This window comes from Schistocerca cancellata, chromosome 5, assembly GCF_023864275.1.
Source record: "Schistocerca cancellata isolate TAMUIC-IGC-003103 chromosome 5, iqSchCanc2.1, whole genome shotgun sequence".
Classification (NCBI taxonomy): domain Eukaryota; kingdom Metazoa; phylum Arthropoda; class Insecta; order Orthoptera; family Acrididae; genus Schistocerca; species Schistocerca cancellata.
Window position 1 is genome coordinate 463,627,643 of NC_064630.1, and position 24,519 is coordinate 463,652,161.

The 24,519-nt window shown below is 41.1% G+C and overlaps 2 protein-coding genes across 3 annotated transcripts in view; both read right to left on the reverse strand.

The window, feature by feature from the left end:
- Window positions 1-15,549, reverse strand: part of LOC126187505 (max dimerization protein 1-like) — a 687,089-nt gene extending 671,540 nt beyond the window's left edge. Inside the window, exons 1-3 of the mRNA XM_049928623.1 lie at window positions 15,382-15,549; window positions 15,168-15,261; window positions 14,898-14,927 (exon numbers count right to left, since the gene is read on the reverse strand). Coding sequence (XP_049784580.1) covers window positions 14,898-14,927; window positions 15,168-15,261; window positions 15,382-15,436 — 179 coding nt within the window. The 5' untranslated portion in view covers window positions 15,437-15,549. The remainder of the gene's footprint in view (window positions 1-14,897; window positions 14,928-15,167; window positions 15,262-15,381) is intronic.
- Window positions 15,550-20,453: 4,904 nt separating this feature from the next.
- LOC126188173 (DALR anticodon-binding domain-containing protein 3) overlaps window positions 20,454-24,519 on the reverse strand; it is a 91,404-nt gene continuing 87,338 nt past the window's right edge. The window contains exon 8 of one of the 2 annotated variants that reach the window (XM_049929688.1): window positions 20,454-20,705. The gene's annotated coding sequence lies outside the window, so the exon portion shown is untranslated. The remainder of the gene's footprint in view (window positions 20,706-24,519) is intronic. The other variant, XM_049929687.1, reaches the window with a different exon arrangement.

The window sequence follows — 24,519 nt, forward strand, 5'->3', positions numbered from 1 at the left end:
TAGGCAGTGTGACTTTGGAGATGGAAGAAGATTGGAGTAGTTAAGCACTAAAGGAATGGTGCAAGACGCCAAAATCGTGAAAAGTTTAAGGCTGAGTTGCAAATTATCAACAATGGTACTTAAACCACCCGTATACTGAAGACGCTGTGAAAACGCTTTTAGGGAAATAACGACAGTCTCGATGTAAAAACTGTTTATCACGGACTCATTACACGGTTCGCTCATGATACAACAGTGTTCATGGGTAAAACCTCACACTTTCGACGGCTGCCTCAATGATAATCCTCAGGTGTTAAAATTGGCGAGGCTACCACTTTTACTCGCAGAGGACGGCATCACACTGGGTAGATTACGTCACAGAAACGGCACATGCCGATGTGGCGCACTATGTATCATGGATTGCGTTTGTACTCTTGTCTAATGCCCCTTGCAGTGCCACCACTCCTATCGGGGGGTAAACTACGTGACGTCTTCTGTGGTTTTTCTTTATGTAGTGCACGTTTCAATGTGTTACTAGGTCCATAGCCGGTGTGTCTACTGAGGTCTAATTTACACTGCTTCCCTGGTCATAGAGTCCTAACAGCTCGAAGCGTGAGCAGGAATTATCGTTGGAGCATAATATCGTGTTTATACATTAGACTGCTCGGCCACCACTGCTGTTTCAAAATTCCTGTACTCAAGGTGACGTCGAACCATCACAGATTAAGATCTCACATCGTTTACTGCCAGTTATGAGTGGTGGAGCTACAAGCGACGCTGGACAGCGAGAACGAACGTAACTTCAGCATGCATCATCTCCGGAGCAAATAAAAATGGCTCTAAGCACTATGGAACTCAACTGCTGTGGTCATAAGTCCCCTAGAACTTAGAACTACTTAAACCTAACTAACCTAAGGACAGCACACAACACCCAGCCATCACGAGGCACAGAAAATCCCTGACCCCGCCGGGAATCGAACCCGGGAACCCGGGCGTGGGAAGCGAGAACGCTACCGCACGACCACGAGATGCGGGCATCTCCGGAGCCTCCCAGTTTCATGACAGCCAGCCTGACAACAATAAATAAAGGTGAGGAAAAACAAAGAAAAAACACGTCGTGACCAGTTCGTTTTCATGGAGTGAGTTTCTCGCATACGCGGTGGCGCTGTTCGTAATATGAAGGGCATTCAAAAAGAAACGAGCCGGAGGCATAATTACAGAAACCAGTATCTGTATGTTAGAAGTATTGACCCTGGCTGCTGAGACACTTGTCCCACTGTGACACAAGACGGTGAATGGCTCTCACATAAAATTCTCGGGGCTGCGATGTTCACCAATTCCGCACGTACAGCTGAATATCGTCGTTTGTCCCACACAGCCTATTTAAGGGGACCAAAAAATGATTAACTTCTGATTCACTTCCTGCAACACAGGACAACTGAGAATGCCCAGCGTTACTCGCAAACCTTGACCACCCTTCGCCAAGCGAACAAATCAAAACGACCAGGCAATCTCACCCGTGGCGTCATTCTGCTTCACGACAATGCAAAGCCTCATTCGGTCAGCACAGCCGCGACACTCCTGCAGAAATTCAAATGGGATATTCTCGCCCACCCTCCATACAGTCCGGACATGTCTCCCTGTGATTGGTCCCCTTAAAAAAGGCTCTGAGGGGCAAACGATTCACCTCGGACGACGACGTCCAGCTGTACGTGCTGAACTGGTTAATATCACAGCCCCGGGAATTGTATGAGACATTCACAGCCTTGTGTCTCAATGGGACAAGTGTCGCAACAGCCAGGGTCAATACTTCTGACATACAGGTACTGGTTTCTATAATTACGCCTCCCGCTCGTTTCTTTTTGAACGCCCCTTATATTTACGCGAGTAGTTTGATAATGTAGCAGAGGCTTCAATGAAGATACATTTTCCTATTTAGATGTAGAGTGTTTTTCAACTAAAGCTGTAACCAAGTGCACAATATGGAAGATTTGCTTGGAAGTGGGATACAACAATTACACTTTACAGTATTTTCACGGAGAAAAGTAGAAGGGCCTGTAATCTGGCGACCTCACAGTCTAGGAGTGGATCCAGCGCGCAGCGCACATCCTGCGAGGAGGCGAGAATGGGCTCTTGTGAGTGCGGGCTGACCTTGACCCCGGCGCCCTCTATCGTTCCAGTCGGTGCCACGAATATACAGGGGAGCCGCAATGCCTGGCGTGTCGTTCCCACTGCGAGTGCACTGCGCGCGCGGCAATCAATGGAAGGAAAGGCCTCAACCAACCAGCAGACCGTCCTTTTACAATCCACTGCCTTCCTGGAGACCCCGCTACACCAGAGTCGGCAGGCGTTCGTATAGGTAAAACCCTGCGTTCAGTGCTCTCTGTAGGCAGTGTTATAGTTATATGGAACTCTTACTGCTGCTGCGTTACACCTTACTATATGGCTCCACATACAAAAGCAAGGAGGGGAGACTAATCTTAAGCACTTAGAACTTTCGATTTACTGGATTAAGAGCGAAAGGATTCAACAGTGTCAGGATATCTGTCATGCGCCAAGTAATGAGAAACAGGATTATTCTACTTACCTTCAGCAATTTTAAGCTTCGGTTTACGGTAGTTTTGCTAAAATGTCAAGCTTCTCGTTGCAAGCTCCGCATTCTGTTTCCACATTCCTCCAAGAGACCCAGAGAGAGAGAGAGAGAGAGAGAGAGAGAGAGAGAGAGAGAGAGAGAGAGAGAGAATGTAGTGTACCAGTAGCATTTCTGTCCCTGTTCCACTCACGGCTGGTGCGCGGTAAAAGGTAGTGTCGATACTTCTCTCTGTGCAAACCCGAAACCACAACTACGAAGATCACTCCGGAACAAATGCACAACTACGAGGGGCGTTAAATAGGTAATACAACACTTGTTTTCTCGGCCAATTTCGGCTGAAAAAAATGCTGAATTTGTTGTGGGACATCCCCGCTTCAGCTCCTAAAGTTCCATGAATTTCCGATAGGTGGTGGCGCTATACGTAGCCTTCAAAATGGCATGTGTAATGGATGTGCGTTCCAAGCAGAGAGCTGCCAGTGAGTTTCTTTTGGCGGAAAACCAGAGCATAACTATGACAACTCAAGGCCTCACGCAAGTCTGCACACCTTAGAGAAGATAGCAAAACTCCATAGGGCTGTTCTTCCTCAACCAGCCTACAGCCCGGATTTCGCACCTTCCTACTTCCATCTGTTTGGCCCAATGAAGGATGCGCTTCGCGGGAAGCAGTACGTGGATGATGAGGTTGTTAATGCAGCAATACGTTGGCTCCGACACCAGTCAGAGAGTAGTACCATGCGGGCGTACCGGCCCTCCCAGTAAAGTTACGTAAGGCCGTCGCATTGAACGGAGATTAAGTTTTAAAAATAGGCTTTTGTAGCCGAAAGAGTGGGGAATAATATGGTGTATTGGAATCCTGAATACAATCAACCTGCTTTCAGAAAAAAAAGCGTGTTGCATTATTTAGTTATTTGGCGAAGCACAAGGCAAAGGCAGTTTGTTCATTATTTGCTTTTTTGCACGAGGGCTGACTAAAATGACTTAATAGACAAACCCACTCCAGAAAGGAAAATAGTTTTCTCGGTAACATCGAGCCTAATAGGAATTGACAACCAGTACTGTAGAGACGGGAGAGGGAGCTGTCGCGACATACACATTACGTTGCTGGTGCTGGTTATAGGCTTAACGAGACTAAATATCCAAGGTCATCAGTTTCCTACCCGCTTCCCAGGACGTAATCAGCGTACTCTCTGCGTCTAGAGTAAATTCTACGTGCATGTATGATAAAGTTCTCTAAATGTCTGCGACGTTTATATCTGAGGCTGGACGTGGATACCAGGCCGGTATGCAGCTAGTGGGATGAAGAAAACCGCCTAAAAACCACATCTACCTTCATGGTTAACGCGCCGGAAGGACACGAATCGCGGGTGGCGCGCCTCCCGTCACGGCAGTGGCCGTTTTAACATGCACAGCTATCCAGTCGGGGTACACCCTCAGGCAACCACAGGAGCCCTGGAATACGAGTCTTATGTGTCGAGCACTGTTACTTATTGTGCATCAGAGGCAGGTCTGTTCCCTTTAATGAATGCACACGTGAGCGATGGACCCGACTTTTCTGTCTGAAGTAAATAAACCGTTTAACGGAAAGCACAACATCTGCGTTGACAGGACGTGGAACTCGCCTGACGTGCTTATAAAATGGCAGCTACGTACGTATGCTAGTGCCATTATTGGTGTGCAGCAATTAGCGCCAAACTAAGTAAGTAAAGAACTTCTGCTGTTAACAGCATAAATTTTCAATTAGCATTGGGTAGTATGTGGTTATGTATGGTGCACAGTCGAGCGTATTTTGTATCAATATTAGCCAATCTTTGTCTGTACCATCCGCGTATGGAACGAAAGAAAAAATGACTGACTTAAGCCCGGTTCACACCTTTGTTTCAGCTCGTTCTCATGGTGCGAAAGCTATATGTACGATGAAGGCATCAGATCTGATACCTTACCTACCCAAAATAGAGATTCTTTAAAGTGCCTTACGGTTTTTATAGTGAACAATGATGCACTTCTGCAAACAATTCACAGTAAAGTCTGTAACGGTTAAATAAAATTCAAGACAACATACATTTGAGAGAGAGACAAATTCAAGACATCATTACAAAGCGAAATTTTCTTTCGTTTGTCGATTTCTTATGTAATTCATTTTGAAGACATTTTTTTCTACTTGAACGGAGTCAAGCTGTTGCAATACGTTGCTCGCAGTGGGTCAGTGTGGTTTGAATACAGCTTTGTGCACTTGCGGTGCCCGAAGAAAAACATGCGGCTTGGTCATGTGTGGGGTGGCGAGGTATTGAGGATGACGGAGGAAGACATTTGTCGCCATGGATTACTGAACATACAATCGTCACGGAGACGCGGAGAGAGAAATACCACTCTGCCACACCCCGTCTACACAAGTGAGTCGAACAAGGAAATTTGTAAAATGCAGCTTTTTTTTTAATTCTGACTCTAATCGACTAACAATGATTTTAAAAAGTTGCCTGTTTTTAACAATTTTTTAAGAATATTAGTTGTCACTTTGAAATGCAAAGACGAATTGGCTTCAGTAATCTTCCTGACAATATTTAATATTTAAAAGTCATTGGAATCACGCCACAATATATTTAAGATTGTTTACAGTGTTATTTTTATGCATGATTAGCAATGTAGTTCGCATGAATGTACTTCTACTGATACGTAAAACTGTCATTCCGTAAATACAGTTCTGGAGGACTCAATCACTTATCATACCTTCCAGATATCGTATGAACTTACTTTTATTTTCGTCTACTTCTGACTTCAAAATTGGACAGTGTAAACCTACTTACACTGTGTGTGCTCGTAAAATTTCAGTTGTTGGTTGGTTAGTTGGGGGCAAGAGACCAAACAGCGAGGTTATCGGTCTCATAGGATTACGGAAGGATGGGGAAGGAAGTCGGCCGTGCCCTTTCAAAGGAACCATCCCGGCATTTAACTGGAGCGATTTAGGGAAATCACGGAAAACCTAAATCAGGATGGCCGGACGCGGGATTGAACCGTCGTCCAAATTTCGGTTGTAACACTGTTTGTGGATCCGATAAGCTCACGGTCATTACTCCTGATTAGAAAGGGTATTTAAATAGTAACCCCCCTGATGCTAGCGTCGCAAGTTCCTCAGCGTCACTGCAATACTTCCCTGTGGCCATACTGACCTGTCATTGATGCCAGTAGCGCTTCTCTATATTTCAACGCTTTTAGCGATGCTGGCGCTATGTGGACTGTCATGAATGGGGCATTAGCACACTTGGATTGAGCTGAAGTCTTGTACCCCGCTTTTCCTCACAGATGTACTGCACTTTCTCACCATTTTCCAACGAATACGCACACGTTACAATCGACAAAGCTGTGTCGCCATTAGGTTGTATATAGCTCGACAATAAATGCCAATAAAACGATAGAAAGGTACCATCACAGCTGCATAAAAACACTTTCGTTGTATTCTCAGGGTCCCCGTATTATATTCGACATTCACTACGTTGTTTTCGATGCGTATAGGAAGAATATAAGCAAACAGCTATTACACCGTGATTCCAAAGTATCAGTAGTCAGCATCCCCAGGACTGCCGTTCTACCACCTACGCCACATTTCATATCAAGCCACAGAAAAAGAACTGTATTCGGATTCAAAAATCTCTCATAAACGAGGGCATTTGGAGAAAGAATGTAAATCCGGATTTTCCAGTGTCGCAGTACTTGAGCAGTGTACAGTTTTCTGGTATCTCAATCAGAATCTCTCGGATAGCAGGGCTTTAGCATAAAAAAATTAATAAGCTGTAGGTGAATCTTGCGGAGTTAATACGAAGGCTGGAAAATTCAATTAATGGCAAACAATGTATATAATAGAAGTGCACCTATGTAACCCTCTTGCAAATTGTGTACTCCTACTCCTTTAACTATCTCAGACTGAACGTGACAATTGTTTCGAAAAAATAAATTTCCGTTCTACGAGAGATATTCTCAGGATGAAAATTTTGTATTCACTTACCAAAAACGAGTGCGCCGCGACGAAGACTCTCCACTCATTTATCCACAGAGGATATAATCACACTTGGCAGCTAATCTTTCTCAGGTTTCTACTAACATTGCTTCTTTCAAAGAGCTAATTTCCGGGAAGTAGCTTGCGTTGCGTCGTCATTATCACCGGAAGATATGTCGCACACGTGTATCCCATCTGTTATGCAACGCTTCTACAGATACCACCTTTAAGACTTCTAAATATTTACTTTCTTCTCACGTCTCAAAAACAAGAAAGCAGTGTATTAAAGATGTCTTGCTCAACATTTTAACAACTGTTTGATTCCAATTACAGCTATTGTTCCTTCCTCCTTCCTCACCACTACCAAGTTGACGTAAATCACAGTAAAGAACAAGTTATCTCCAAATGAGAATGTTCAGAACCCAAAGTGAGGTTTTCGCATGGCTTTATTATTCTGAGTTTTCCTACAAAATTCAATGAAATTCTGAACTGAACCCATTTATAGGCCATAAAATAGCATAATGGTCCACTTTCAATCGGTTTAAAAGCTGCATTTATGGCCTTGTAAACAAGTGACTTGAAAGTCGTTATGTCAGAAAAAGTCACGCAGCAATTATATTGGCAGATGTTACATTCGCGATCTACATTTTTTCCTCAGCATGAGTAAGTATTACTGAATGGCACAAAAGAACTGAACTACTGTGGTTCAAATACATTATTGTCAAAGGTAATGTACAGTTTCCCCAGGTGAAGTCGACTTTTCGAATATTTCATACACACTTCAATACAGCAAACGAAGTTTCCTCAAATTCTGCCATTAAAAACGAATGATCAATGCCCTGCACTTATATGTAGCGATATAGTGAAGTAACGAATATTTTATGGGTTCCGAGGTTTGTTGTCACTCCCGGGCTAATAAACTGAAGGGGTTGAATGTTACAACGTGTTAAAAGTTCCATGCGATAATTTCAGGGAAAAAAAATCCTAGGAAACATGCTAAATGTTAAAACAGAGACTGCTGGGACCTTGCAGTATCTAGTTCTCTCATCCGACAAGAAACATTTTCGATAATTGCTAGTAACTACCGCAGCAGCGGCTACCTGACCTCTCTCAACGCAAATGTTACGGACGGTAAATTCGTGGGACTAATGAACGACTAAGAAGACTGTCACATTCTAATGTCTCATCTCGCAGCAGCGGATTTCTTCTGTAACTCACAAAGCAATACTCCCACTAAAACGTAATGGTTTCCAGTTCCGATTACGTATTGGTAACAAAGTGCACTGCGGTGAACACACATTGTTACTTTAAGGATGTGGAAGCCAACTGCTATTTAAACGACTTGCATGTAGTTAACTATCTCTGATCGACGAAGTTTCCTTCAGGTCAATAATGGATTCCTTCAATGATCTACAGGAGAAACCACGTAAGCCAACAATCTTAAGAGCAGGAAAATCGTTAACGACGACCAACAAAGAAATGATCTAAAATAATTTAAATTTCAGAAACGTATAATTCACTGTGAATCGTCTGATAAAAGGTTAAGAAACAAATACAATCTTGTTTATATATTACATGTCTATAGCATCAAGGAAATAACGGAGAAAAAAAAAAGAACAATGCATTTGTTAAGAGAATGGGAGCAGCAGGCAAGACGCTGTACCATAGTGTGGGACAACTGTCAGTGATAACTTCCCACAGATGATAAACCGAAATCAGCCATAAATAAATTATAAGAGACTACATCACTTCGGTTGTGACCGACAGTAACTGCCTTTTCACTACGCCTAGGTAGACGTAGTTCTGAACCCGGCGTTGGCTATTCCCGATGAGTTACAGAAATATTTGTATTCAGTATTCAAAAAGGATTACGATCTAATTCATCTAACAATTTCTCTGGGCATGCGGAAAGAACTTGTCGTCGATGACAAAACGGTTATGTGCTTTCTTAAAAAAAATTAGAGCGGCAAGTACTCTCTCTCTCTCTCTCTCTCTCTCTCTCTCTCTCTCTCTCTCATACACAGACACACACTGCTGTACACAGAATTGTGCGGGAGTTTTTCACAAGTGGAATTACGTAAAGCGGCTTTCCGAACTCGCCATTACTTCTACACAGGACGTTTCAGAATGACGTTTTTTAAAACTGGGAACAGATTGCCTCCGTCAAAACAGGAAAAAGCGTCCAGAAAACAGGGGCTCTAAGAGCTATGAGCACCTGTTCGTCTTCGATACTGTGAACTACAGCTCTTCTACCGCAAGCTCTTTGCTTTCCATATTTTGAGAGGAGAAAAAATGTCCAGTAAATATGGGCGCTAAAGTGCGTATCTTAAGAGTTGAGCACTCGCTTATCTTCGCTATAGTGAAACATCTCTCCCAATAGCGAAGTGCTCGTAGCTCTGAATGTATGCATTTTACAGCCCATGTTTACGGGACCATTTTTTCTTGTTTTGGTGTAAGGAATCTGCCCCAAACTTTTTAAAACATCATTCTGACACACCCTGTATAGAGATCATCATTATTTAAAAATTGCGCGAGTTTTTACATATTGCGGGAAAGACAACAGAAAACGCAGCACCTCGCATCCGAGACATCACTTACAAATGAACACACGAAAAAACGCACTTGAAAATCGGAATCATTTCCCGAAGCGCATAGTGAAAAAACAAAGAAAATTTTGACTAGTAGCAGAAAAGTTATTTTGAAAACAAACCCCTCTTTCACAGTCGTAGGCTTTCGCCAACCATTTCTAATGGACAAAATCGAAACAAGGACTATTGTCCGCCACCTCCGAAGTGAAATTAGGTGAGATTAAAGATACTGTTCTTTTGAAATCGGGACGGGAGTTAGGTAAGGAGGCGAGACACTACTTTTTCAACTGGCGATTCGAGGAAGTTATCCGCCAGTGGCGAAAACTATTGGGTAGCAAGGGTATTGAAAAGGGCGTAACGGTTGCCTGTTGAAACATAAATTTTACAGTTGACTGCTTAAGAGACTGCAGATGACCGTATTCTTTTCTTATTTTAAAAATATAAACATGGTCCGTAGTACGCTGTAATGTGATTTTTTTATTTAATCGTGCGATTAGCTAATTTCGACCACTTTCCATTGTCAAGTAGCCGAAATTAGCTAATCGCGCGATTAAATACAGCCTTCTACGGACCATACTTACGTTTATTAAACATCTGGAGGCTGTGGATCCCCACGAATACGAAACGTTTATTATTCGTTAGAAGAGCTACAGAACAAATCAATGAACGTAAGACACGCATCAAACACGGGATCCCAAATCTCCTTCGAGAAAACTATTGATAGTATCAACTCAGCACCTAGAGTCGTAGAAGCAGAAGGGGAAATGAAACGGACGGAGAAATTTTAATCTTAGAGAATCCTAGGTCCAGCGAAAGAAAACAATCTGGAAGGAGACACAATAATGATTTTCACACATATTTAGAAATATTGCACGTATGAGAACTGTAAGGTTGAGGAAACTAATGTCTCGCTAATTTCTCAACAAGAAGACCACAGTGGAGTGGTTCACAGAGGTAGAAATGCGCCTGCAAGTAATGAGGATAACACTGGGAGATAAAAGAAACGCATTCCGCTTACGACGGGACTCAAAGAGTACTTTGGTTAAAAATATTTGAAAAAGGTGGCAAAATATTCAACTGCAGTGAGGAAGGAAGTACGTAGGAAACAAATGCGGGAATACTGGGATTACGTTGGAAGTCTGGGTGCAGGGAAAAGCAGACAGATGACATGGCGTAGCACTCAGAGGGCTGAAAAGACAACAAGAAGAATTATGCCGTAATGGCAGACGACCTGCAGTTAACGCAATTTCGTCAGCTATTGCGGAAAGACATGTGATGCATAATTTAATTCGATATTATGTCCTTATTAAACTCATTAGCGATTGATTTCACACTGTATCTTGGGGAGATAATATGTTATTGTGTGAATGAACTGATCCTCAATGTGTCATCCATATTACGAGCTGGCCAGTACCGAAATTTAAAAAGTATATTTTTAAGGTCGCCTCACAACTAACAAATGCTCACTCATACCTACTCATAGTCGGCATACGCGCTCGGGTATGTTCAGTACGTTGGCATGACGGAAAATTGATCAAGCTGCTTGAACAGCCGTAATACTAGCGCAAAACTATCGCACAATTGGTCAAGCATGCTTGCACGAAGGGCTTGCTCATACAGGTTTAAGTTCTACGTGCGGCTGCGGCGCTGCTCCTTAGACTTTTGGAGGTGCTGCCAAAGACAAAACACGTGGGGAGCCGCGCTCAGTGCACCGGAAACAACTCTGTGACACGGAAGGCCTCGTGAGGGGCAGGCGAGAAGATGAATCATACTGGCAGCCGGTCGATACCGGGCGGGCAGATTACGCCGGATAGGAGAGACTGCGCAACGTGCCACCTCTAACAAATTCCTCCACGGACACACGACAGCAAGTGACTACCTCCAGCAAAGTTAACTGTTGAAAACTTGATGCGAGCTCGCGCAGCCTTACATTACAACTGATACTAAGCAAACGGAACGCAGTAAATGTGTGTATGTTTGTGTACAATACCAACGTCTCCCTGCGAGACGGTGTAAAAAAAAAAAGAGATGAATAAAAGGAAAGAACAGCTTGAACAAGGTCATTTCAGTATTTTCCGTACAATGGAGGAGGTGAGGCTGTGGATGAGACATTGAACTCGTTCCCAGACGATCCGGAGTTCAATTCGCCATCTAGATCTTTGTTCTCTGTGGTTTCCGACCAGACACTCACTCAAGACGACTGTTTTGATGCAGAGCCGCGGCAGATTTTATCTAAACTTCATTCACTTAAGGTAGGGGAACATGAAAGTTTAACCTTCCATCTAAACGAAGTATGCTCACGTTACACAATTCAAAAACATTCCTGTTTTAAAAAAAAATGAAATATTACTACTTGCGGAGTGGACGGTACAGACGTACAAGTTCCTTGATGCCTAAACTCTGCCACAACAACCTTAAATCTAGTAACGTGATATAATGAAACAGACTCAAACAAGAAACAAAACGTTCATTACACGAGAAAACCTAACGTGCGTCTCTTTCAAGGGCGAAATAGACATTTTAGCAACATATCACTGCAATTCGCTGTGAATTCGTTGAATTCTTCTGACATTACAACTACATGGTCATCAGAGTCACGTTTGATCCCTAGTCAGTTCATCGTCTTAATTTGTCTAGAGAGTTAATTTACTAGTCAACCAGTTTGTACAGACGCACGCCAGTGTGGCGATGGAAAAATATCTGCAATGACTGTAAATCTAAGACACTAGCGACACCGAACAGAAGGAAACCAGTTTCTGTACTGCAGACTAAAACACAGCGCCCATCACTGAAGATGTGTCTACCGATCTCGGGGAAAGAATCCAAATGAAAGACAAGCCCAATATTGGTGTGCTCCCAATGCTTGGTTAAGAGGTAGTTTTAATAACACCAATTAAATTAATTAAATGAAATGACTCTTGGCAGCGTTAGCACTGCGTTGATCAAGGCCAAACAAGACCGGGACTTTTCTATGACAGCTCCTTATCCAATTTAGACACGCTTCACAAACTGACCCAAAAATTCAATGTCACACTGACTCCTCCAAATATGTTCAACGAATTATAACATACCAACTGTGAATTCATGTCAGGCTTGCAATCTGCGTTCCTGATATTGGATAGGGCTTTAACTGCCTGAATTGGAAATAATTTAGCACTGAAAAGATTCCGCACGCGGGAGGGAGGGGAAGAGATTTATTGTTAGAGGTACGGCGTGGATTAATTAAGCGCTTTCTATTAAATGAGCCATTTAATATATGCTTCCATCTGTTTCGCAAGATGATCATCTTACGAAGAAGGCAGTACTTCATCACTTCAGGTGAGATCCAGACAGGCCGCTGGGGGTATCCACAACATTAACTGAGCAGCACACGGTTCGCGCCGAAAACAAACGCCTTCCCAGCGGGATGCAGTGCGCGCGCGCGCCGGCTCCAGCGCAGGGGGGCGGGGCTCCTGACGCGGACGCTAGGTCGAGGTCAGTCTTTGTTGCGGGTTTCGGGTGAGATTCGCCGCTCCCGCCCTGTTGCCAGGCGGACCGCGCGCGCCAGTTAAGAGCGCACAGGTGGCAGCGAACAGCCGCCTATCGACCGACACAGCGCGCAAGACCGCTGCATCAGCTGGTGGCATGCCCGCGCGCGCGCTTCTATCGTTGTCATGGATACGGCTATACCATCGTGCTGACTCGCTAACCTATGCAGCGTCAGAACGTGCTTCTTTGGATCCTGCGCTCTTTCACGCACATTTCCGAATGTCTTCTTACTATTCACTAGATCGCTAAATATTCCTGGATTTTAATTTAATTTTCTGCCGCTTATAACGGCCAGCGACGTAGTTACATTGAAAAATTCAAAATTGCTTACGTACAACAGCAATATTGGTTAAGGAAGTGAAACGTTTCATTGTTGATTAAGGAAAACAAAAAATCACCTTATGCAGTGATTACACAGGTCTACTGACAATGTAGAATGAATTATTCGGTCACTGCATTTTAACGAGTGTTATTTTGTTGCCTGAGGTAATAAAGATGGCACGCATGTCAGTCCGAGGCTTGGTCGTTATTCTGGGCTGCTTCGTTATTCGTCTCGATTAATCACAATTAAAAATTAATGAATGTGATTTGGAACTATTAAAATATATATATTTTAAGAGAGAGAGAGAGGGAGAGACGAACGCAACGTCTCCAATGGGGAAAACACTGATGTATTAAAAGTGTAACGAAATAAAACACTACATTCACAATAGTTGATGCAGCCTTCATGGCAGCAGTTTTTTGGCGTACCTAACTCAATTCATAGCACTGCAGCCTTTTCGGCTAGACATCAAAAACGTGTCGAAGTGTATAATCAATCAAAATAAGTTTATTTCACACGCCACTCGGTTTAAACCATAAAGTATGGACCCGGCCACGAGCTAAATCAAGTTTGCGTAACTGGTATCACTCAAAATTCCTAGAGCACATTCGAAAATGTTTCCAAGGAATCCATCGTCGCTACTCCGCAAAAACTTATTCGTAGTCACTGAAAATAAAATGAACACAACAGTTCGCTATAATTATAGTGATTTTCTTATATGCAAGTCAACATCCTTCAGCTTGAGATTATGCATAAAGAACATGACGCTTCTTCGAACATCACATTTCAAACTAACACGTATATCTTCAATTGTGCTTTTCTTCCCCACCACTGCGTTCTTTTTCTTTGTGTGTCTTTATCCGTGCAACAATACGACAGCATTCTTTAAAAATAAACAATATAATTTAAAGTACGTTTTATACAATTCACTTAGCGTAATCTGTCAACCCACCAGAAAGTTTTAATATTCTGTTAAAATACATTAATGATTATAATCGAACGGGGTCACCAAGTGACTTCAGCTTCCGAAGAACAGAAGAAAAATCATCAACGATGTGAGACACGTGCTGCAACGGGGTCACACCACTTTCGTAAAATGAAATTATAATACACATGAACGAAATAGTATCGCAAGCGTTTTACAGAGTGGTCGTATGGCAGCGATCAGAAACTGAATGCTGGATACTGAGACAATTTTAATTACATCACGTTTCTGTACTTTAACCATCATCTGAAACTGATCAGATGAACTTGACAATACAGTACACGGCTCAGCTGTCTTACACACTGTAGTACGAACATGTCTAAATTACAATTTTGTTATTGACGTGATCTAAGTTACCATAACTCACGTAGTGAGTAAACTCGCTAGTCACGATCACTTTCGCGCCCACACACTGAAGCTGTAAGAATGCAAGAAACATGCCCCACGGAAGAAAACTCAATCAACTTCATCTCTTACACTCATATCCATAGGCCTTAGGGCTACAGAGAAAACTTGCTAAACGAAGCACCTACGTTCTCATAATGGGGAATACACATTAACAATGAGGTACCAGCAATTGTAAGAAAATATTAGAACGGAAATGGCGCACTGCAATTGCAACCGCCCGTGCAAAGCTGACATTAACAATGTGCTTCGTCAGTTACAGCAACAACACCGGAAACGTAGCTACAAAACTACCGCAATCAAATCGACCCCCCAGTAACAATATCCGAATAATCCTGTCGGGTATATCACTTTCACTACTCATTTCACTAAATGCACCACAAACAAAACACACACGACTTCTTTCATTGCCAGGTATCGTACTTATTGGAACGTAGCAAGAGATCACACGCAAGCCGATAATTACCAAATAATGAGCTTTAAAATGGCGTAATGTGGTTTCCACTTACCTATTCTTTTCCAATTCGTTATGTGTCGTCCTGAAAACCGAAAAATACGATGAAATCACGTCGTAATAATGACATTTCGATAAAATTGTAATGTGTAAACAAAGAAACTCATCGTTATAATGCTCGTGAGAACGAAATATTACTAAGAACTCTTTACTAATTTTTTACATGACACGTATCAGAAGTTTCATGAGCTAACTGGCTCTACAAAATAGGAAACAGACAATTTTTCGTTGACTTTTATCGACTTAATGAACAACACACGCTTACCTGCTTCCCTGAGATTTCTTTGTCTTTGGCCTTTTCGTTACGCTCCTGAGATCATCGGGCATTGGCAGTGTTGAAGCATATCCGTGCTCTGCTTCTACGAAATAGGCAAGAAAAGATAGTCAAAATCAGCTGATTTCCAGGTTAACAACTGACATGGGAGCCATGTTGACGTGGATTCAGCCCACACAACTCTATATAAACATTACACTATTACCTCGTTCTCGCCTCTCAATGTACTCCGCAGCTTCTAAGAGCGCAGCGATGCTCATAGTTAGTCGATTTAAAGTAAAATACTAAAAGAAGACGAATATAATACAAACGCGAAGGACTAACAAACGAGAAACGTCCACTCCCTACGAACTCACTCCTGCATTTATTGATGTCAAACCCGAACAGGCTCCAACACACAGGCCACATTCAACGTGAGCTCCCATTGGTCTGACGTAATACAACGTCACACCGGCAGCCAATGGCGCTGGTCGTCTCAGAGCTACCAACTGCTGGGTAGTCACGTGAATTTCATGCTTCGAAAACAAAACAAACAGCTGCGGTGGCACGGGGAGTTTACGTGTGAAAACATGCAAACAAAAATAAAAATAATGAGACAGTGTTCGTCATGATGTGATTAGTTTCTGTAACTACAGCATTCGTGTGATCTCTGCCTTTCTTATACGGCTCTCATCGCCAAAACCCTGTTTTTCTTACTCCAGATATTTATAACGTACACACTACTTACCTTTCCGCAGCGAATTTCTCTGCACCATCGCAGTCACTAATTATCACAGTGTTAGCGTAACTGAATCCACACGTAATTCACTTCGTCTCCAAATGTGCTAACTGTCTATGAAAGAAATCGCAGGCAGAATACCAACAGCATAAATTTCTAAGTGATTAACGCTGATGTTTGCATAAAAAGCAAAACAATGTTACTCTTCCGCAGCCTAATGATTGCATGTTCGCCGCTGAATTAAGAACTATTTCGACACTGATGAATTTAATATAGGCACGAGAGAGAGAGAGAGAATGAATTTTTTCTCAATAGCAAAATCTACTCTGGCTAGAAACCACTGTCTTGAAGTACACCATTCACCAGAGAAATGATGACTGGGGTCTGTTGGTATTTTAAAAGTCTCATTTACAACCACTATGCATCACTGTTTATAATTAATGAACAATTTACTATCACAAAAATGATTAGTGAAGAAATAGGGTTCTCTCTCTCTCTCTCTCTCTCTCTCTCTCTCTCTCTCAATATCCTTGGAAACAGCATTCATCTACTAGCTGTACACCAATGTGAACAGCCCAAATCCCCATTCCACCCCCCCTCCCAAAAAAAAGTTACTGGGCACATACAGATTCCAATTGTGAGTAAGTGATTAAGGTTGAAAACAGCCACGATCATTGGTCTCCTGTTCACTCGCCCCCCCCCCCCCCCCCCCAAAAAAAAAGGTCAAAAGCAGTATACCCAAACTATCTGCACAGAGTAAATTCTGTGGGCTAATGTGTGAGAGAGAGTTCAAATGTCTGCTCAGTGTGTATGTGACGTAGAACATGGGAATAGCATGGTGTTCACCTACCGGGATAGTGGGGAAACAGTGTAAAAATTAGACAGACAGATTGGCTGGCATACTGACCCCCTTGCCATTAATCCACCGGCAGATTTGACGTTGGGCTGACACACCTCCCCTGTCCCAGAATTGGTTACATGAACACACTTCTACTCAGACAGGTGCACTTAAAGATGGCAGACAAAAATAATAAGAGAAAGCAACAACTAACATCACAGTACATGACTTAAAAGTTCAATTTAAAAACTGCTTTCTCAGCTTTGGTCTGTGACCACATAATTTATTATTTCTTCTATGTTGAGTCAGTCTCTCAGCTAGTCACTATAAAAGAAATAAGTTCTGACAAAGTGTGAACAGATATGGGGCAATAGCCCAAGCCAGTAGCACCAAAAACTCTTACTTAGATGTAAACTAGTTTAACAGTTTCTACTCAATACTGTTACTGCCTTACTTCCACCAGGAATACTGAATTTGTTAATTTTCTGGTCAATACCAATCCTACTTTCCTTGTTTCTTCCAACATATGAAAACATGTTAATGGCAATCTTCCTAGTAGGTTCTAAGAATGATAAGAGTTTTCATACTGGACAGGTGTTACCAAATTGAACTACTGTACTTTAACTCTCCACTTCAAATCCTGTTACAGCATTAAATTCTTATTAGGATGCAAAATTTTCATGTACATAACTGACAATATCCAAATAGTCAAATCATCTAATGAAACAGATAGAATCCTGTTATATCTTTCACAGAAAACTATGGATAAGAAATCAAACCTGGGACATCTGCACCAGCACCAAGCAGAGTAAACACCAGACCATGAAGTTGGGTTGTTGCCATTGAAAAGTGATTTCACTCTAACATATTTCCTGGTAACTTAGCTTTCCAATCTCGTTCAAATACATGATAAAATAATTCCCGAAGTTTCATTTTTTTCCCTCTCATATCTCTTTTCATTAACACTGACCAGTATGCTAATTGCAATCCATTAAATCTTCTCCAGTAGATCTGTTGGATAAGTATTTCTCTTATCTGATGCTGGATCATGATATGTTACTTACATCATCTCAATGGGATGTCTTTCCATTGTTACTGATGGAAACTGTTCTAAAGTAACAACTAAGTCTGAGTTTTAAAACTTCACTTAAGCAATGTGAAATCACATAAAGGCCTGGTCCTGTCATATAGATAAATCAGTGATAGCAGAGAAGTGTCTTATAACAGAATATCTTATGATGTATGTCTTCAGTTTCCTATTTCTGTTATGTCAATAAGAAACAATAGAAATTTGTATTAAGTGAAATCACATTAACAGGGATTTCATTTCCTTCAGCAGAATTTAGGAACCCATACCTTCAGAAATCAGCCAACATTAGAATGGCATGAAGACTGACTTCTGCTTTGAGTTTTGGACACAGTGGCACACAGTAGCAGCAATGTTGTCACACACTTCAGCATTAAACCTGATAACTATCATACTTAATACATAGGTCTCATTTTTCTGACTATTTCACAAGCATAAGAAAGTTTTACAAAATTGACCTCTGCCTGTTCATTCACACAGTAAAATTGTAAAAATGACTCTTTTACTCTAACTATATGCCAAAGATATGCCAGAGTAGATGTTCAAGGATATGTTCAAGTGTAATGTGCACTGGCGCATGCCGGCGCGTGATTGTATTTCAAAAGACATCAAATGACGAGCAATAGAGCATGTTAGTAATTGCAGGTAGTCTCTCCAATTGGTTTCAGATATCTTGCATGTGCTTGTTCTGTGGCGGAGTTACACTATTCACATAAAATTGAAGTGAGTATATCTTGGATAATTTTTCAAGTATGCAAACTTACCTGAATGAAATTAAAAGATGTTATGATGCTAACATCAGATGAAGAAAAAAATGATTGAAAATCTCAGGGACTACAACAGTACACAATGTTTCCTCACTCCATTGGGGCTCTCAATGGTAAACATGTCTTCCTACAAAATCCAGAACATTCAAGTACTTATACTTCACTTATAAACGTGTTTTTTCTCTAGTGTTGTTGGCACTATGTGACTTGTCACTTCCCCCTGAGTAGATGTTTGCACTTACGGAAAAAACAGTGACTCAGGAATTTTCAGAGATTCTATTCTATATGAAAAAATCATAGGAATATCTTAGAATACATTGAAACAAAGGCCTATAACATAAAGCCACTACACAGCTCTTCCCTATGGGATCATAGGTGAACATTTGGGCTGACAGAAAATTTAACGAAACCTACGACACAAAGCAGTTGACTTATGAAAAACCAGATATTTAACTGTCAGCTATCCACAATGGATGACCAACTTCACCAGCAAATAATGTTTAGGCTAAGTTTATGAACTATTTTGTTAATGAAGGTAAATCATATGATATGAACAAAAGTGTGCTTGTTAATGATGAAGTTTCTCCTTCACTTAAATTTTAATTTTCCTCACAGAAAATCAAAAGCCACCCTTGCCAACCTCACTGTCTCAAAATTTTGTCTTTATGCACCGCAACACTTTAGTTTGCCTCTAGAGATTCTTTACGTGAACACTGCATCAGCGCATGCTCATAATATCAGTTGTAAGTTGAACGTGCAATTTGAAACTCCACATCAGATCACTGTCAGGTGAACTTAGCCTTCTAAGAGCAACTCGTTGATACATGTACAGGCAGATAACTGGAATATTTCACGAACAAGTACATCCCATTTCAGACTGTGGAGATAACAAAACTGTGCACTTACATTTCCTTGTGAACAGAGATTTTATTTTTGAGCACCCTACAAAACTGAACTAAATAATTCCCACTAACATTCAGTTACTTCTACACTTCAAAACTAGTTTCAGCCTGTTGAAACAACACTTAGAAATAAGAGAAATGCAATGAAAAAATGAGGTAAAATTTTATCAAACAATTCAGGTTTTCACAGTTGGTATTTGGGTTTTTGGTGGTATTTATTTTATGGGCTTTCAGGCTATAACAGCTCAGAAAGTAGTTATAGTTGCAAAAAAGCTCAGCAAACCAAACTGTTTATACGTATACAAACAATGGTTAGTTTGTGACATCATCAGAGTGCTACCTAAGCTTGCAGATTTGTGACATGTTTTATCGAGCTTTATTTAGTAGTGGATTTGTGACAACATGTATAATGGACCTATATTTAGTACTAAGGCCACAGCTTGTCTAACTTCAATCCTTCTTCCTTTCTGTTAAAGTTATTTTTGAGGTTTTGAATTTCTATGGCCTCTCTGTACATCCTAACATAATAATGATTCAATCTTGACAAAACCACAGTATCAGAGAAGTGAATTTGATGAGTCCCTGGTCACAGTGCACATTTGGCTACTACAGATTTTGTTTCCAATAATATGAGCAAACAGAGACAAAATTAATTCTGATTTTATGAAACAACTATACGAAAAGAGACACTGAGAGATCTAGGAAGTTGTCAGAAATTAACAAAGAGGTAAACATTTCTCGGAATGCAGTGTCATAAGACTTGCAACAAATTGCTACATAACTGAACGTAAAGTGATGGAATGCTTCACAAAAATGTAACACTTCTAGAAATTATAATATTTTCTGTCCTATATACATTAATGAAATTTATTCCAAGCCAAAGAGAGTGGTCAATGTTGAATTACATAATAAGAAGAACACCAAAATAACTTACAATGGTCAATGAATTGATATAGTTGATCAGTAAAATGAAAAATGTCAATGTCAATTAACATAAGTTTAATAAAAATATATCTTTGATCATTACATTACAGGAATGTTACACTTTTCTTCAAGTACTATAAAACAGAACCATGCAATAAGAAAACAAGCTTCACATAATATTGTGAATAAGACAGCAGGTAACTATTTTGCAGGAACATGATCCTACATCACAAACTGGTGCATCAGTTGCAGTCTTGTGAGGAATACTGAATTCTGAAATATTCTCCTGGTACCTGCACAGAAACGTTCCAATTGCCTTCATTAATAAGATATTTTATGACAGAAAAATTACATGGAAATAAAACCTAATACACTTGTTTTATTACTTAATAATAAATAAATAAAATAACTGCCTCTCATGACAGGATTAATGAGTCACCACAGGAATCAAACAAGCCAAGTTCCTGGGAGTAATAACGTGTTGGGATACGAAGTGCAAAAAAGGTAGGCTCTACAAATAAGAAATGGTATGTTTAGATTACCTGCATGTTAATGGCAAACCACTTCTTGTCTACAAAAGAGATCACCCACAAAACTCTTACACAGAGGAGCCAAAGAAACTTGTCTATAAAATGTAGGGGCCCTGCGAGCATGCACAAGTGCCACAACACAACATGGCATGGTCTCAACTATTGTCTGAAGTAGTGCTGGAGGGAATTGACACCATGAATCCTACAGAGCTGTCCATAAATCCGTAAGAGTACCAGGGGTTGAGATCTCTTCTGAAAAGCAAGTTGCAAGGCAACCCAGATATACTGAACAATGTTCATGTCTGGGGAGTTTGGTGGCCAGCAGCAGTGTTTAAACTCAGTAGTGTCCCTGGAGCCACTCCGTAGCAATTTGGACATTTGGGATTCACATTTCCCTGCTGGAATTGCTAAAGTCCAACGGAATGCACAATGAATATGAAGGATGCAGGTGATCAGACAGGATGCTTACGTATGTGTCACCTGTCACAGTCATATCTAGACTTATCAGGGGTCCCATATCACTCTAGTAGCACACACTCCACACCATTAGAGCCTCCACCAGCTGACATGCAGGTTCATGGTTTCATGAGGTTGTCTCCATACCCGTACATGTTCATCCGCTCGATACAATTTGAAACGAGACTTGTCCGATTAGGCAACATGTTTCCAGTCATCAACAGTCCAATGTTGGTGTTGACGGGCCCAGGCGAGGTGTAAAGCTTTGTGTCATGCAGTCATCAAGGACACACAAGTGAGCCTTTGACTCTGAAAGCCCGTAATGATGATGTTTCATTGAATAGTTCGCACACTGACACTTGCTGAAGGCCCAGCATTGAGAAATGCAGCAATTTGCAGAAGTGTTGCACTTCTGTCATGTTGAATGCTTCTCCTCAGTCGCCATCGGTCCCATCTTTACAGGATATTTTTCCAACAGCAGCAATGTTAGAGATTTGATGTTTTACTGGATTCCTGATATTCAGGTACACTCGTGAAATGGTCGTAAGGGAAAATCCCTACTTCATCGCTACCTCGGAGATGCTGTGTCCCATCATTCGTGTGCCGACTATAACACCAAGTTCAAACTCGTTCAAATCTTTTTAGTTGCCAACCACAGCACCATATTCTGTCTGTTTAAATATATCTGTATTTGAATAAGCACGCCTATGACAGTTTCTTTGGCACTTCAGTGTATGTGGCTTATGCTCAATAATGTTTAACTCTGTGGGATCTGTATCAGGCGATGACAATAATAGGACATCAAGAGTATACATAGAAGGGCAGCACAAATAGGCATAGACTTCTTTGACTGGTGAGACAGTTTAACAGAAATTCTGCAAATCTTAACTGATAAGCTCCCTAAGGAAGACCGGTTATGTCTATAGAATCTGAGTATTTTTCCACCCACAACATATTGCTCCTGCAAGGAATATGACAACAAAATTACAGTAAAAAACAGATTTATGTAGGCATGTAAGCAGTTATGCTTCTCACAATCAAGAAAATTACATCCCCCTTACAGTTATAGTGAAGTGTAAAAACATAAATAAACAAGCAAAAGGCAGTATATTCAAAAGCTCAAATGTAACATAATTGTGCCATGAAGAGAATTGCAACACTTACTACGCAAAGTAAAGGGCAATGTGGTGAAACTGGCAACTTCTTATTATCTGAATCCATTCCGAGACTGGTAAAATAACTACTTACTACCAGCAGACCGACAAATGGCTTAAGGTTACAAAAACTCAGCTGTACTGACAAATTAGGTATTATTGACCACTGTGGTGAAATTGATCTAAACATTAGAAAAACTCAATGTTAAGTAATTACGCATTGGTGATAAAAATTCTTTTACTTCAGTTACTATACTCGTATTTACAGTTCAAAAGTTGTAATATTTTAAAAAGGATGACTTTTTAACTTTCATTCTTGTGACTGTAAAAAACCACCACCACCACCTCGTGTCTGGGCCTGACACTTCACAGCGGCAACTAGAGTAATAACATCAGTTAATCTGTTATAGTTACGTATTTATATACACACAAATAAAACTTTTGATGTGTTTGGTGAAATCAGGTTGAAGTTTACCACCTGAGAAACCTGGAGTGAGGTCTACTGTCTTTTCTCAAGCAGTTCTTTTCTATACAAATGTTCATAAATACAGCAAGAAGTGATGTAATGAATGCAGAAACAATGTGTCAAAGTGGATGCAGCAACAATTGTCTGTAACAGTCTAGTAGTGGACTCAAGAAATCATTGTTGCAAGTGTCTGTATGCCAACTTACAAATTTGTCATGTAGGCCACAGTCCTGTTTGTTGTGTCATACAGCTGAGAACAGAAGAGCTGTCAGTGTAAAAATGCTGTGTGTGTGTGTGTGATCAATGACTATTGTAACAGAATATTGTCAAATGATATTTCACAAAATCCAAAGGAATTCTAGTCGTATGAAAAGGCTGAGTTTTAAAATGTTCCAATTTAATCCTCATACCACCAAAAAGATGAATGAAATAATTATTTATGTTAGTAGTGTTGAGAAACAGCTGAAATCGGCAGTTCTTGGGAAAAGGCACAGGTCACACCCATCTACAAAAAGGGTAGTAGAAGTGATCCACAAAACTACCGTCCAGTATCCTTGACATCGATTTGTTGTAGAATCTTAGAACATTCAGCGCTCAAACGTAATGAGGTATCTTGAGCAGAATGACCTCCTCAATGCCAACCAGCATGGATTCTGAAAACATCAATCATGCGAAACCCAACTTGCACTCTTTTCACATGACGTGACATGGATAAAGGTAACCAGGTAGATGCAACGTTTCTCGATGTCCAAAAAGCATTTGCTTGTTGTTGTCAAAAGTACCATCATATGGGGGTATCAAGAGGAATTTGTGACTGGATAGAGGCCTTTTTGCTAGGGAGGACACAGCATGTTATAATGGATGGAGAGTCATCGTCAGCTGTAGAAGTAACTTTGAGTGCGCCCCAAGAAAGTGTGCTGGGACCCTTTATTTTCATGTTATGTATTAATGACCTTACAGCCTATATTAATAGTAAAATCAGACTTTTTGAAGATGATGCAGTTATCTACAATGTGGCAAGAGAAGCTGTAAAAATATTCATTTCGATCTTGATAAGGATTCATTGTGGTGCAGAGATTGGTAACTTGCTCTAAATGCTCAGAAATGTATAATTTTGCACTTCACAAAAAAAGAAAAAAGTATCCTATGACTATAATCCTCCCCCCATGAACCATGGGGCTTGCCGTTGGTGGGGAGGCTTGCGTGCCTCAACGGTACAGATAGCCGTACCGTAGGTGCAACCACAACAGAGGGGTATCTGTTGAGAGGTCAGACAAACGTGTGGTTCCTGAAGAGGGGCAGCAGCCTTTTCAGTAGTTGCAGGGGCAACAGTCTGGATGATTGACTGATCTGGCCTTGTAACACTAACCAAAACGGCCTTGCTGTTGTGGTACTGTGAATGGCTGAAAGCAAGAAGAAACTACAGCCGTAATTTTTCCCGAGGGCATGCAGCTTTACTGTATGGTTGAATGATGATGGCGTCCTCTTGGGTAAAATATTC